We start from the raw sequence: 15,669 nt of genomic DNA, 5'->3' as shown, positions 1-15,669 counted from the left end.
AGGACACTGGGGGACAGGTTCTCCCGAAGAAGAATCTGCCTAACAAGTTACTGAGCTCAAGATCGGGACCACTCCTGGACAAAACCGAACAGACTCATGGAAACACGGCCATTTTTCTACAGGCTTTGCGTAAAAGCAATGGTACATTCTAGGAAATGACTCAAATTTTCCAATCATGTATGCTGTTAAAGAGAAATGCTACTTCAGGCGGTGATGGTAGAGCCATATCTGATTCTACAAAATGCCTGTAGATGCGTAAAAAATGTATTCTAAAGTATTTTATTTACCGTACATGAATTTATTCCTGGTTTTACAATATTTTCATTTAAATATATTCTTTTCGAATTTTCCCAGAAGCTTTTCTGAACAGTATACACATTGTATCTTATGTGATTATTCTCCACTTATATAACCTGAGACAGAAATCCTCTCATTTAAATGATAACACGTTTTGGCTTCTGCTTGAACAGGAATGTGTTTCCTCCTGTTGGATGAGAAGAGGTCTCATTCTTCTCCTCAATTCTATGGGACAAAAAAAGAATAGCATTTTTACTATATTCTGATGATGTAGAATACATGTGAAGGAAAATGCTTTTCTGTGTCTTAACACCCTCCTGCTTCCAACCCAACACCATCATTGCTGCTGACGCTTCAAGCTCATCTTGATAAACAGATTACATTTTATTGAGGATTGGCACTAGGTCCCCCAAGCTCAAGAGCCCCATAGTGGCCGCATGGTCTGCCGCTATGAACGTCTTAAAGAATAGAGCTGTGTACAGGTAACGCTGCACGTTCCCTTTTCAATTCATAAATTGTTTCAGTGTTAAGAAGCCGAAAATATACGACCAGTGCAGATTATTCTTTCTGGAGTTCCAGAATCAAGTCTTGCCTGTTTTTTAAAATGGAAATGCTGTAGCATTAGTGGTCACCTTTAGGCTAATAGGGGGATTTATTTGTATTTTGTTTAGCTCCATATATGTTTATTTCTTTACATACAGACTATTTATTTTTACCTGAAATACCATTTCCCAGGTTCCAGTCCAAGTATTTCTCCAGGTGTCCCACTTCTTGGCCATAGACGGCTAGGAATAATCCTTTCCAGCATGACTGTAGTGGCTGCAACCTAGGGATATATTCAATTATACTCTGTTAATATATATTTTAAAACTGTCCTTTTTATTTAATTGCTGTATTTTTTATTTTTTTTGGTGGCAGCTTGAAATTTGTTACATTTGACACTTTTTTTTCCATTTCATTAATCAAGTCCTATGGAGAAGCTGATGGGTAAAACACCAGAAAAAAAGCCATATATATGGTATTCGGTTTACGGGTGCATTATGCATACACCCACCTTTGTTCAAAGCAGGTTACTGGAGGAACATGGCCAGTGAGCATTTAAAGGGGTTTTCCAAACTCGAGACGTTTCCGTGCAACTGCAGTTTGCTGAATTGTGACTGTATGCAATGTGCACACTTCCAGTACTCCCCTCCAATCCAGTGTCAGTGAGGGGTCATATGACAGCAAGTATGCAATTTACATATATGTAGCAAGTAGATTCTGATATACTTCTCTCACTAGAACCTTTTGAGATCTGAATGAAAATGTAGTCAGCAGATTACCACAAATAAGAAAATTGCATACTTGTCACATGTCCACTCACTTGCGCTGGAAATCGAAAGGAATCCTGAAAGTATGAAAATTGCACTTAGTCATGGTTTGGCAATATGCAGATGCATAGATTGCCTGATGAAATTTGTCTTAAGCCCAGAAAAATCTTTTAACATAAAAGATATAGGGGCTTAGAGCCTATAAAAGTCATACTAATAATTTACATTTAGTGTTATAGTTGCACATACATTGACTTTTACTTTGAATGAGGGCACTTTGGTACACCTGGCAGTGCACACAATGTCGGGGGTGGGCAATCACTTAGCGTGGGTGCAGGTGCACCCTGACCTCTGGCTCCTGCCAGTCTGTGACCACTGCTCACTGCACCTGGAAGCGTAGCGAGTGAGTAGCTTCAGAACGGAGCCAATTAGGGTGCAGCTGATGAGTACGCACCTGCCCTGACTTTGTGTGCACCTCCTCTGTCCGTGTGCAGGAACAGGGATTTAAGTTTAGGGAGTACTCACTTTAGATAAGTGAGCACTATCAATTAGGGACAGTACTGGATATGCAAATTGATGCCCGAAAGTGTCCTTATTTGCATATGAAATAAAATAAATCACCTATATTAAATGTTTAAGTAGCTGAATTTGCATTTTGGAGGCAACAAACTCCATTTATGATGAGTTGTTAATGTCTGCTATAACACGGACAATATCCATATAGTTTCATGTTTTTTTAAATTTGGCATATGTACAGTGGATACGGAAAGTATTCAGACCCCTTTAAATTTTTCACTCTGTTTCATTGCAGCCTTTTCGTAAGTTCAAAAAAGTTAATTTTATTTCACATTAATGTACACACTGCTCCCCATCTTGACTGAAAAAAAAACATGTAGAAATGTTTGCAAATTTAATGAAAAAGAAAAACTGAAATATCACATGGTCATAAATATTCAGACCCTTTGCTCAGACATTCATATTTAAGTCACATGCTGTCCATTTCCTTGTGATCCTCCTTGAGATGGTTCTACTCCTTCATTGGAGTCCAGCTGTGTTTAATTAAACTGATAGGACTTGATTTGGAAAGGCACTCACCTGTCTATATAAGGCCTCACAACTCACAGTGCATGTGAGACCAAATGAGAACCATGGGGTCAAAGGAACTGACCAAGGAGTTCAGAGACAGAATTGTGGCAAGGCACAGATCTGGTCAAGGCTACAACACAATTTCTGCAGTACTCAAGGTTCCTAAGAGCACAGTGGCCTCTATTATCCTTAAATAGAAGAAGTTTGGGACCACCAGAAGTCTTCCTAGACCTGGCTGTCCAGCCAAACTGGTAACCGTGGGAGAAGAGCCTTGGTGAGAGAATTAAAGAAGAACCCCAAGATTACTGTGTCTGAGCTCCAGAGATGCAGTTGGGAGAAAGTTCCACAAAGTCAACTCTCACTGCAGCCCTCCACCAGTGGCCAGACGGAAGCCTCTCAGTGCAAGACATATGAAAGCTCGCATAGAGTTTGCTAAAAAAACACATAAAGGACTCCCAGACTATGAGAAATAAGACAAAGGAGTGGCTTCAGAGCAACTCTGTAATTCTTGACTGGCTCACCCAGAGCCCTGACCTAAACCCAATTGAGCATCTCTGGAGAGATCGGAAAATGGCTGTCCACCAATGTTCACCATCCAACCTGACGGAACTGGAGAGGATCTGCAAGGAAGAATGGCAGAGGATCCCCAAATCCAGGTGTGAAAAACTAGTTCCAGCATTCCCGAGAAGACTCATGGCTGTACTAGCTCAAAAGGGTGCTTCTACTCAATACTGAGCAAAGGCTCTGAATACTTATGACCATGTGATATTTCAGGGTTTTTTTTTTTTATAAATTTGCAAAAATGTCTACATTTCTGTTTTTTTCAGTCAAAATGGGGTGCAGAGTGTACATTAATGTGGAAAAAAATAAACTTTTTTGAATTTACCAAATGGCTGCAATGAAACAAAGAATGAAACATTTAAAGGCGCCTGAATACTTTTCCGTAACCACTGTATTCTTATTATTCCTAATTCTTATATTAATTCTTACCTGAGCGTGCCACAATGTAGTGCGCTCACTACTGACACGGAAATGGGTGTCTGTCATCAATGCAATTAAAAGATTCAGAAGTAGAACAAAGGCAAAGAACATGTAGACCATGTAAAGAACGTGTATGACCTGTGGAATAGGTACGTCCTGTGGCACTGGTAAGTCATTTAGACCCATCATTAACTGGAATAAGGTAAAGAGAGTGATGGGAAAGTCTCTGAAGTGTGTGAATACGGTGCCATTCAAGACTTGAAAGTGGACGTTAAGAGCTGAAAAAAAAAAAACATTATTACACTTATGTTAAGAGGACTGCTGCCAATCAAGGTTTATGCAATCCATTCAGCAGTTGCCAACCGAGGAATGATAGCTCACAGCTGTTTTTAGAGAAGAAACAACCTCTCGTGTACATTCACTATCTATAAAAAGAAATACAGATGTTCTTCCACACCCAAATATAAATTTCATTAAAGAAGAATGAGTAATACCTGCAGCAAATCCAGTAAGAACCGTGAACAGGATAACGCAGAATCGTAAAAGGTCATTTATTATCATCTAGAAGGAAATTACTCGAAGTTACTACAAGGCAACATACAAACATAATGAAAAACCTTTCATGATGACCTAAATATTTAATCATAGGGATATGTATATAACACTGGTAGGTTGGATTTACTAAGGATATTATTGAGTTTATCATTTGGATGCATTTTTTTCAATTTTAATAGAATAATTTGTCACTAGGAAGATCACTGACACAGCTGCATAACAATTGTGTTGGTTTATTGGAAGGAGGTGTCAGAATAAATGGCATCTGCCTTAGTTTGTAGCACATTAACAAATAATACCAAAGGAAGCCTGTTCTAACATATTTTTACCTTAACAAATAATAGAATGTTCACCTATTGTTTTTGAGTTTCTGATAAATTTGTTCGTATGGTGAAGCAAACTGAAATGAAAAACCTATACTGAGTAGCTAAGGAGTAACTGTACTTTCAGGCAACTTTTCAGAATAAACTGTCCTGTGTGTACATGACAAATAACTAAATTTATGGGCACGATTTGACTTATTTTCTGCATTTTCACCAAGTTTACCCTCAACACCTCTAGTTTTCGATCCACTGGGATTTGGGTGAAGAAGTCTATCTATAGTGATCTATATCATACTAACCACAGTACACTGAAGGTGTTCATGCTCTTCATTCGTTTGTAAGCACACAGAGACAAGCAATAACATGGAGGACATTATGCAGCGATACTGAGTTTTCTGGATGTGAATCAGCTCTGAAGTGATATAAATGACTTGTTAGAAAGTCAACCTTGATCATTCTATTTCTCCCTCTGCCTGTTTCCTCTCCATGTTCCTTCCCACCTCTTCCCTCCCCTCTCCATAGAGTATATTGGGCTGTGTCATGACACACAGTGAACCTGCTGACCTTCTTGTCTGAACAAGACAGACTTTAGCAATTTTTTTGTTTTTAGAGTGGATGACAACATAGAAGGGGAGAGGAAGAACTGACAAGTGAGAAAGGAAGCAGCTTTTTCTGATGAGATATATTACAAATTCTAATATATATGCATGTACCAATAATTTATGCAATGTTTGTTGAAAGTACAGTTCCTTTCTTTCCCCCCCCCCCCCCCCATTGATGTGGCTGCTGTCTTGATGCACTGTTCCGGCCTCCATGTGATTCCCCACTGAAACTAATGGTTATCTGTAGTGATAGTACATTATTGCTGCAGCTAAATGATTGGCCTGAAGGAGACCAAAGTAGTAGCGTTGGACAGGCGGGTGAGTTTATCCTATGAGCACACGTTTCACTCTCTTGATATGTCAGGAACTTGTGAAACTCCCTTTATGTTTCTGCCAAAAAGCTTACAAAGTTAAGAGTTTAATAAAGGCCCTGGGATATGAAGTTTGCCCTATATTTTGCAATAATATTATGTATATTGTCTAAGAAACTACAGTGAGATGAACTGGTGTTTGGAGAAAGCTGCTTGTGGTTTCCTCAAAAGACAGCAGAAGAATATCACTAGTTATGACAAATTAATTTCAGCTTTCTCAAACACAATTGTCATCAAAGCTATTACAAGGGTCAGGTCTAGAATTATGGTAACACCTGCCTCCTCAACACACTTTTCTGAGTTATGAGCTCTCTGAGCGAGTATGGTACTTTTATGGATTCTATCATGAAGAAAACAAATATTGGAAATCACTGACTTCTGAAAATAAACTGAACACTCAGCTCAATGAGTGCTCAGCCTTGAGCAAGGACGAGTGACCACTGAGGCCAGTGACTCTTTTTACCTTCTGAATCATTATACACAGAGGACCAAGCAGTTGGAATCCACGAGCAAAGTAGATCAAGTTGCACCATCCACTTATTAGCGACAATGACATCACGATTGTCTGCCCTTCAGTGTTTAGCAAACGCATCATTACCATGGCTATAATAAAGCAGGCATAAAGTAGCCTACAAAAAAAAAAAGCTGTTATTCATCTAATACAACATCATATTTTTGGATGATTTTCTATAAAGAAAATTTTAAAAATTAAGTTACCTTCCTTAAAGGGGTTGTCTCATTTTATTAAATAGTTAAAAAATGCTCATAAAAGCAAGAAACTTAGTAATTTACATTTTAGTGAAAATCCTCTATGGTTTATAGCAGTGTTCCCCAACTCCGGTCCTCAAGAGCCACCAACAGGTCATGTATTCAGGATTTCCTTAGCATTGCACAGGTGATGGATTTCTTGCCTTTCCAGGTAATGCAATTATCACCTGGGTCATACTAAGGAAATCTTGAAAACATGACCTGTTGGTGGCTCTTGAGGACCGGAGTTGGGGAACACTGGTTTATAGCTTATGATCATGTTTGCCAGCTCTTATGCAGTCTTTAAGGGTGACCAGTTTCCCAGGCAAGGAGTGCACTCTTGCATACTTTGTGCTATGCACTGCTCTGAAGCTGGCCAAATTGCATGACCTGACTAGCTTCATTGCCCTTGCACTACTCAGATGCTGCAGAGGTAAAGCTACCTCTGCAAGCAAGATTGGAGAGCATACTGTCCAGTTCAGGCAGTGGTGCAGTCATTCTCCCAGGCCAAACTGAAAATCATCACATCTCAGCAAGTAAGAAGTCTGGACATAGGAGAGTGGTGTCCTCCAGAAGACTAGGTCCTCAAACACCATTTTTAATCCAATCAACTGAGTATCCCTGTTAAATTTATAGAAGTGTAAACGAGTAATCTGTACATTTAAATCTGAAAAATGTCTCTAGAGATAGAGTACCTGAACTAAATAATGTCATTTCTCCTCCTGGATTTATACCACACATTACAGAGGTCACCTTACGTAGGATCCAAAATTTTTATTTGCTGAGGCTAAATGGTAACTAAACTATTTTTGTCAATTAATTTTTTTGTCACTGTTTACTAGTTTTTGAGTAAAGCTCTCAGCTTATCCTCAAGCTTAAGTAGAACAGTGTACAGACCCTTAGACTTTCTAACAAGACCATACACCCCTCTGCTCATGCTTTAGGAAAAGCTGCGCCTTGATTTGAGAGATCATTAGGTATCACATCAGGACCAGAATTTCCACTTGTGGCACCCCTAGGGGTATTTGCCACAAAAATAGTTACTGACAGTAAATGTAAATACTAAAATAGCAAGACTGCACTACCACCTCCGGCCAGAAGGGGGAGCTCCAGAGACTCCCCTTGATCCATTCTGGTCTGAGAGAAGAACTGGCAGTTGGGCTAAGGAGCTGAAAGTGAGAGGTCATACAGTTGAATCTCTAACAGCCCTGTGACTGTTACCAGGCCTAAATCACCGGCCTGAGGAGAAGAGGGATAGAGAAAAAGGACATTGTGAGAACCGGGTAGCATTAATCACTACCCAGAACAGGCGCAAAGACGGATACCGGATCCGTGGCTGTATTCATTATATATAATACAGCAACCGGAAAAACGTGAGGTGATATCAGCTTCACTAGGGCCGGACGCAGCAACAGACACAGAGTTCAGCGGTACTCCCAGAGGGGGTAAACCGATAAAAGGACTCGGGTTGCCCGTCGAACCAGGACCCGGAGGGGACAGATTGGGCCGGCAGCCAGTTCACATACAGCAGCAGGGCCACACAGAAATTGCGCACAATAAGAGGCGAAGACCCCGGCAGGGTCAAAGTAACTTAGAGTTCCCATACAGACTCCGGTGACAGGACTGGTTGTAAATCCTTTTATGTTAAAGTAAACTGGTTAAACGTTTCAGTGCCTCAGTCTTTCATTTGGACAATAGCCATCTATCCAGGATCGGGATCGTTACCGCTGGGAGAACCTGCTGCTGATCAAGTAAGTGCCTGTCCCCTCATGATACCCCTTACACTGTGCATTGCCTGAGGCCACAGCACCGGGTCAAGCCACCCGTGACATCCCCCTCAAGAGAAATTCACAGAAACAAAGAATCCCCAGTGTAAACTAGATAAAAATACCTTTATTAATTAGTTTTAAAACCTCTCAAAAACAATAATAATAATAATAAGTGCACTTAACGTAAACCATCACCATGACAACAACATATAATAGAAAAGACCAGGGTGATGCCTAGCCCTATACTGCACTACCTGCACCCTACCTACCAGCGGAGGTTGGCACCCTACAATCCTGCGCAATTGGCGCCCCCGCTCACCGTCGACTCTCCCTCCTACCCCTATTGGGCCCTACTAGGATGGGATGGAAACACATCAACAATCATGCAAAAATGACATTTAAGTATGAAAAGGGGGAGTCTATATTACTACCTGCTCTACCCCTACCTGTCAGCGGAGGTTGGCACCCTATTATAGTACGACAGTGGCGCCCCCGCTCAACGACGACTGTCCACTATCCTGTCCCTTATTAGGTGTTTAGGGAAATAGGAGATTATATTTGTAATAAAGTGCTGTAGTGCTTGTAAACCATGTCAAAACACTCCCAAGGATTAAACAAACAAGTATGGATCCTCTTTAATGTAACACACATTCATACACCAGGTACTCCAGACAAAGTGTAGTATGATATACGATAGATATGAATCCTTTGTCTAGTGTTCATCCAGTTCAGCCTGATGCACTGCTTGGACACCAAAACACATAATCCAAGACAACTGAGCGTAATACCCAGTAAAACCCCAAGAAAAAGGCCACAGTAACACAGTACCTTTGTTATTGGGAATCCATACAAAAACCATTTGATATTTTAATAGTATATCCATAAACGCAATATATTTGCAAAAACTTCCCTTGCAAACTCGCAAAAGCCTCCCTTGTAAACTCGACGCGTTTCCCCTCACTGTTACATGAGGTTCATCAGGAGCAATACATGATAATAAGGGGTTACTTAGCTTATATCAAATGTCAAACTCGAAACCGATACATGGTACAGCATCCCAGGGCAAGTCCCCTCTCGATATGGTGCCTCGGAGAAAGTGCTAGAATGAATGCGCTTTATATCTTACCCTAAATTGTCACTCCCACATTGTGGCTTCAGCGTACATGTCGGCATAGACTTCCGGTAAGCTCTTAGCGCTCCGGATGTGAGTCATCATATCGCTCACATGACACCGGAGACTACAGTGTGATGTGCGCATGTGAAGAAATACTGCGCACGCGCTGAGAACCCAAGCGGTCCACTGATGCGTTCCAAATACTGCGCCTGCGTGGAAACATCCCAGCGCTACACAAATGCGCTACAACAACTGCGCATGCGTCCCCATCGATATGGGAAAAGCAGAAGCCACAATCATCAGTAAATGTATTAAAAGCACTGCGCAACTCTTACATCTACTGGAAGCGCTCAACAACATTACAGCCCAGGAGCTAAGGTCCAACAGTTGTATACAAATATAGAGGGTGCCGTTCAGATTAATGAACCTACAGCAATAATAGAATATATATCTCATCTTCCATGTGTTGTTAACATTCCGGACAAAGATGATGGTGCAAATATAATTATACCATTGCACCTACGCAGTAACTACCCACAAAATACACACAAGTACTGTTGCACCTTTAATAATACTGGAAAGGTTCTTACTAATATATAAGATGTTGATACAGTGTATATATTTGATAATACCATCAAATGATAGTGTTCTTGTAACCAAATCCGATAAAGTCAAAAACTACTGATATATTTTTTTTACAATAATACCTTGGTACTGCATATACACTGTTTTTTCTACCTATACTCCCATTATATGGTTATATATTTCAAAGCGCATGTCACTATTAATTCTCATGATAATTTCTATGTCATGGAAAATATTTCCACAAGACACAAAAAGATACGGTATCTCAAAATTGAGATCAGTAAATATATATCTGCATTTGTCCCATTAGGAACAATACTACAGGAGAATCAGGTGACCAATATTTTATCAACAGGGAATAACTTACAAATAGCACCCAAAATTCATCTGTTCATTAAGACCCCTAGGGAAAACCGTGTCCAATCTATGGATCCATTTGACCTCCTTCTGTAAAATTGTCCTATCCCAGTTACCACCCCGAACTGATGGGGCCACGACTTCAACTGCACAGAAAGAAAAAGAACTGAGGTCACCCTGGTGAACATCACGGACATGCCTAGATATGGGAGTATCCCTAGCATGCCTGATGTCACCCAGGTGTTCACCTATCCTTCTCCTCAGTTCCCTTTTAGTTTTCCCAACGTAGTTCTTTGGGCAGGTACACTTGAATAGATATACCAAACCACTCGTTTTGCAATTAGCAAAATGTCTGGTCTCAAATACTCGACCTGTGCTTGCACTGGAGAAACGATTACCTGTAGATAGGTATCCACAAAAGGAACACCCTCCACATCTAAAAGTGCCCATCTGCCTTTTGTCAAGCCAAGTACCACTCTTTTTTGGGGGGGTAAAGGTACTGTGTACCAATTGATCCCTCAGTGACCTCCCCCTTTTATAGGTAATGGTCGGTGTACCTGGTAGGAATTCCTGGATGTCAGTGTCTGCCAACAAAATATCCCAGTATCTGCCGATGATATCTCTTACCTCCCGGGAGCAGTCATCAAAATTACCTATGAGTCTCACAATGGAATCAGATTCCACCTTGTTTTTAGATTGTAAGAGGCTACTTCTTGGGATTTTCTCCACATATTTAAATGTATCCCGAAGAATATTATTGGGGTAACCCCTTTCACGGAATCTATCTCTCAGATCCCTTGTTTCAACGTAAAAGGATGAGTCCGACGAGCAATTTCTCCTTGCCCTCATATATTGACCTTTGGGTATCCCCTTTCTGAGCCCATAGGGATGATGACTGCTCCATCTGAGCAAATTGTTAGTGGAGGTCGGCTTCCTGTATATTGCAGTTCCCAGGCGGCCCTCATTATCCTTGCTGATAGTAACATCCAGGAAATTGATTTTTTCTTTATCAATTTCAGCTGTAAATCTTAGGCCAATATCATTCTTGTTTAAGTCCTCTACAAAGGTGTTAAAAGAGATAGTATCACCTGTCCACAAGATCAGAACATCATCTATATATCGCCCCCAGAATAATATCTGGGGGCACCACCAAGACGACCTCCCCTCATCAAAAACTACAGTATCTTCCCACCAGCCCAGGAGCAAATTGGCGTAAGTGGGGGCACATGAGCTACCCATAGCCGTGCCCCTGAGCTGGTGGTAAAATTTATTGTCAAAAAGAAAGTAGTTGTGAGTCAACACGAAATGTAGCAGGCGACCTATAAACCGATTATGCTCCACAAACTGGATCCCCTTAGTGACATCAGGCATGCTAGGGATACTCCCATATCTAGGCATGTCCGTGATGTTCACCAGGGTGACCTCAGTTCTTTTTCTTTCTGTGCAGTTGAAGTCGTGGCCCCATCAGTTCGGGGTGGTAACTGGGATAGGACAATTTTACAGAAGGAGGTCAAATGGATCCATAGATTGGACACGGTTTTCCCTAGGGGTCTTAATGAACAGATGAATTTTGGGTGCTGTTTGTAAGTTATTCCCTGTTGATAAAATATTGGTCACCTGATTCTCCTGTAGTATTGTTCCTAATGGGACAAATGCAGATATATATTTACTGATCTCAATTTTGAGATACCGTATCTTTTTGTGTCTTGTGGAAATATTTTCCATGACATAGAAATTATCATGAGAATTAATAGTGACATGCGCTTTGAAATATATAACCATATAATGGGAGTATAGGTAGAAAAAACAGTGTATATGCAGTACCAAGGTATTATTGTAAAAATAATATATCAGTAGTTTTTGACTTTATCGGATTTGGTTACAAGAACACTATCATTTGATGGTATTATCAAATATATACACTGTATCAACATCTTATATATTAGTAAGAACCTTTCCAGTATTATTAAAGGTGCAACAGTACTTGTGTGTATTTTGTGGGTAGTTACTGCGTAGGTGCAATGGTATAATTATATTTGCACCATCATCTTTGTCCGGAATGTTAACAACACATGGAAGATGAGATATATATTCTATTATTGCTGTAGGTTCATTAATCTGAACGGCACCCTCTATATTTGTATACAACTGTTGGACCTTAGCTCCTGGGCTGTAATGTTGTTGAGCGCTTCCAGTAGATGTAAGAGTTGCGCAGTGCTTTTAATACATTTACTGATGATTGTGGCTTCTGCTTTTCCCATATCGATGGGGACGCATGCGCAGTTGTTGTAGCGCATTTGTGTAGCGCTGGGATGTTTCCACGCAGGCGCAGTATTTGGAACGCATCAGTGGACCGCTTGGGTTCTCAGCGCGTGCGCAGTATTTCTTCACATGCGCACATCACACTGTAGTCTCCGGTGTCATGTGAGCGATATGATGACTCACATCCGGAGCGCTAAGAGCTTACCGGAAGTCTATGCCGACATGTACGCTGAAGCCACAATGTGGGAGTGACAATTTAGGGTAAGATATAAAGCGCATTCATTCTAGCACTTTCTCCGAGGCACCATATCGAGAGGGGACTTGCCCTGGGATGCTGTACCATGTATCGGTTTCGAGTTTGACATTTGATATAAGCTAAGTAACCCCTTATTATCATGTATTGCTCCTGATGAACCTCATGTAACAGTGAGGGGAAACGCGTCGAGTTTACAAGGGAGGCTTTTGCGAGTTTGCAAGGGAAGTTTTTGCAAATATATTGCGTTTATGGATATACTATTAAAATATCAAATGGTTTTTGTATGGATTCCCAATAACAAAGGTACTGTGTTACTGTGGCCTTTTTCTTGGGGTTTTACTGGGTATTACGCTCAGTTGTCTTGGATTATGTGTTTTGGTGTCCAAGCAGTGCATCAGGCTGAACTGGATGAACACTAGACAAAGGATTCATATCTATCGTATATCATACTACACTTTGTCTGGAGTACCTGGTGTATGAATGTGTGTTACATTAAAGAGGATCCATACTTGTTTGTTTAATCCTTGGGAGTGTTTTGACATGGTTTACAAGCACTACAGCACTTTATTACAAATATAATCTCCTATTTCCCTAAACACCTAATAAGGGACAGGATAGTGGACAGTCGTCGTTGAGCGGGGGCGCCACTGTCGTACTATAATAGGGTGCCAACCTCCGCTGACAGGTAGGGGTAGAGCAGGTAGTAATATAGACTCCCCCTTTTCATACTTAAATGTCATTTTTGCATGATTGTTGATGTGTTTCCATCCCATCCTAGTAGGGCCCAATAGGGGTAGGAGGGAGAGTCGACGGTGAGCGGGGGCGCCAATTGCGCAGGATTGTAGGGTGCCAACCTCCGCTGGTAGGTAGGGTGCAGGTAGTGCAGTATAGGGCTAGGCATCACCCTGGTCTTTTCTATTATATGTTGTTGTCATGGTGATGGTTTACGTTAAGTGCACTTATTATTATTATTGTTTTTGAGAGGTTTTAAAACTAATTAATAAAGGTATTTTTATCTAGTTTACACTGGGGATTCTTTGTTTCTGTGAATTTGTTAAAGATAGATGTCCCCATAGATATATATTTTTTTCTCTGTGAATGTGTTACAATTAGCCTTATGGCAGGGTTTCTTGCAGGACCAATCAACAGGGAATCATGGGCATGTGATGCCAGAGATGTATATAGTGACCCTAGGGATACCAATGATCCAACCCATTCACCTGATCTAAGGGATCTTTTTCATGAATTGACTGGCTGTTATAGAGATAATATCAGGTCTTGGTGGGAGGTACAGTCACTGGAGAATTATATTAAGACTAAAATCATACCCAAAGGACTAAGACTGAATATTATTCCAGCACGTAGGGCTAGAACACCTGACTTACTGCATAAATGGCGGAATGAGTTGATTGAGAGCTCAGTAAGACTTATGCAGATTCTTTTGCAGGAAGAAAAAAACACTTTTGATAAAACAAGTAGGAGATTGACTGAATTAATAGAGAATATCACTAAACATAAGAATGATCCAGATTTCAGTAGAAGGGAATCAACCCTTCAAACTAACATAGAAAAATTCCAAGCTGATATCAAGGAAAGGAAACACAAACAGTTCAATCGTGATAGTCGTGATTTTAAGGATAACAGGGTGTTTGTTTTTCTGGAGGAAGATCCCTCCCAGAGAAGTGAAGTGACAAGTGCATCATCATCAGACATAGAGACATCGGATAGTGAAAGAAGTGGGCCCTCTAGGTATCTGGGGAGTAATAATATCAGTCCGGCTTTCAGACCCCGGAGAGAAAAATGGGGAAGATATGCAAAAAAGAGATATGTTACACCAAGAGGTGGAATGGGTTATCAACCAACTCAGCCGGGCTATTCTGGTACATCTGGGTCCTCAGCTGTGTCCTCTGCTTCCACTTTTTTAGAGAGGCGAGGGCTCCCCTACCAATTGAGGGAGCGGCTGGGGGCTCCCCGCTACTAAGGAAAGAAAAGAAGGATAATAGGATTATTAATTTATCATCCTATACCCTGTCGGATGTAGAAAAGAGAGTCCTTGATAAAGGTTTGGGTTTTGTTCCGACCAATAGGTTCAATGAGTTTGAGTGGGTGAAGGACATTAACCTGTTTGCCCGTAAGTTAAAGTGGAAAAAATTCTTCAAAAATCATGACCAGGCTGAGTGCCTAAATTTGGGTATTGACATGACTGAACTATCTGATGTTAGAGTTTTGACAGATATGTTGGAGGAAGGTATGAGACCAATGGGTATGGGTCCTTTTACTAAACTCAGGCCTGGGAGCACGAGGATGCCCCCCTTGTCTATGAACACCAGTATAGATATATTTATGCAATTGGTACTAACTGACCTTAAGAAACTAGGGGCCAATAAGAGGAGTGCCATGTCAAACTTAGCATCATGTGAAAGGAGGGCCCTTGATGCTCTTTCAGTGAAGAAGGAGCTGGTGTTCAAACCTTCGGATAAGGGGGGTAACCTCGTGATCCTGGACTGTGATGATTATAGAAATATGTGTCTTAAAATATTAAAGGATGAGTCAACATATGGACTTTTGAGGAAAGATCCCACTGATGAGTTTAACTCTGAACTTGTCTATCTATTGGATGAGGCTTTGATACAGGGGTTAATATCAAAGAACGAAAGGGACTTTATGATACAAAAAACACCAACAATACCTGTATTTTATGCCCTGCCAAAGGTACATAAGGGTTTGGTACCCCTGAAGGGAAGACCGATAGTTTCGGGGAATGACTCAATTTCACAGAACTGTGGTATATACATTGATAAGGTCCTACGTGAATTTGTAATTGCTTTGCCTTCTTATATACGGGACACCGCTGATCTCTTATTGAAGATAGAGGATATTGTGGTTGGTGAGGACACGTGGCTAGCATCTATTGATGTGGAAGCCTTATACAGCAGTATTCCTCATGATGCAGGCCTGCAAGCTGTTGATTATTTTTTAAAAACTAAGGGGATCCAGTTTGTGGAGCATAATCGGTTTATAGGTCGCCTGCTACATTTCGTGTTGACTCACAAC

At 40.9% G+C, this 15,669-nt stretch overlaps 1 protein-coding gene across 3 annotated transcripts in view; it reads right to left on the bottom strand.

The window, feature by feature from the left end:
- Positions 1-264: 264 nt before the first annotated feature.
- Positions 265-15,669, bottom strand: part of LOC138638232 (transient receptor potential cation channel subfamily V member 6-like) — a 129,224-nt gene continuing 113,819 nt past the window's right edge. The window contains exons 10-14 of one of the 3 annotated variants that reach the window (XM_069727381.1): positions 5,989-6,154; positions 4,169-4,235; positions 3,684-3,952; positions 1,014-1,123; positions 265-522 (exon numbers count right to left, since the gene is read on the bottom strand). In XM_069727381.1, coding sequence (XP_069583482.1) covers positions 435-522; positions 1,014-1,123; positions 3,684-3,952; positions 4,169-4,235; positions 5,989-6,154 — 700 coding nt within the window. In that variant the 3' untranslated portion in view covers positions 265-434. The remainder of the gene's footprint in view (positions 523-1,013; positions 1,124-3,683; positions 3,953-4,168; positions 4,236-5,988; positions 6,155-15,669) is intronic. The other 2 variants (XM_069727379.1, XM_069727380.1) reach the window with 2 other exon arrangements.

This window comes from Ranitomeya imitator, chromosome 5 (genome assembly GCF_032444005.1).
Source record: "Ranitomeya imitator isolate aRanImi1 chromosome 5, aRanImi1.pri, whole genome shotgun sequence".
Lineage (NCBI taxonomy): Eukaryota > Metazoa > Chordata > Amphibia > Anura > Dendrobatidae > Ranitomeya > Ranitomeya imitator.
This window is presented reverse-complemented; position numbering and strand designations above follow the sequence as displayed.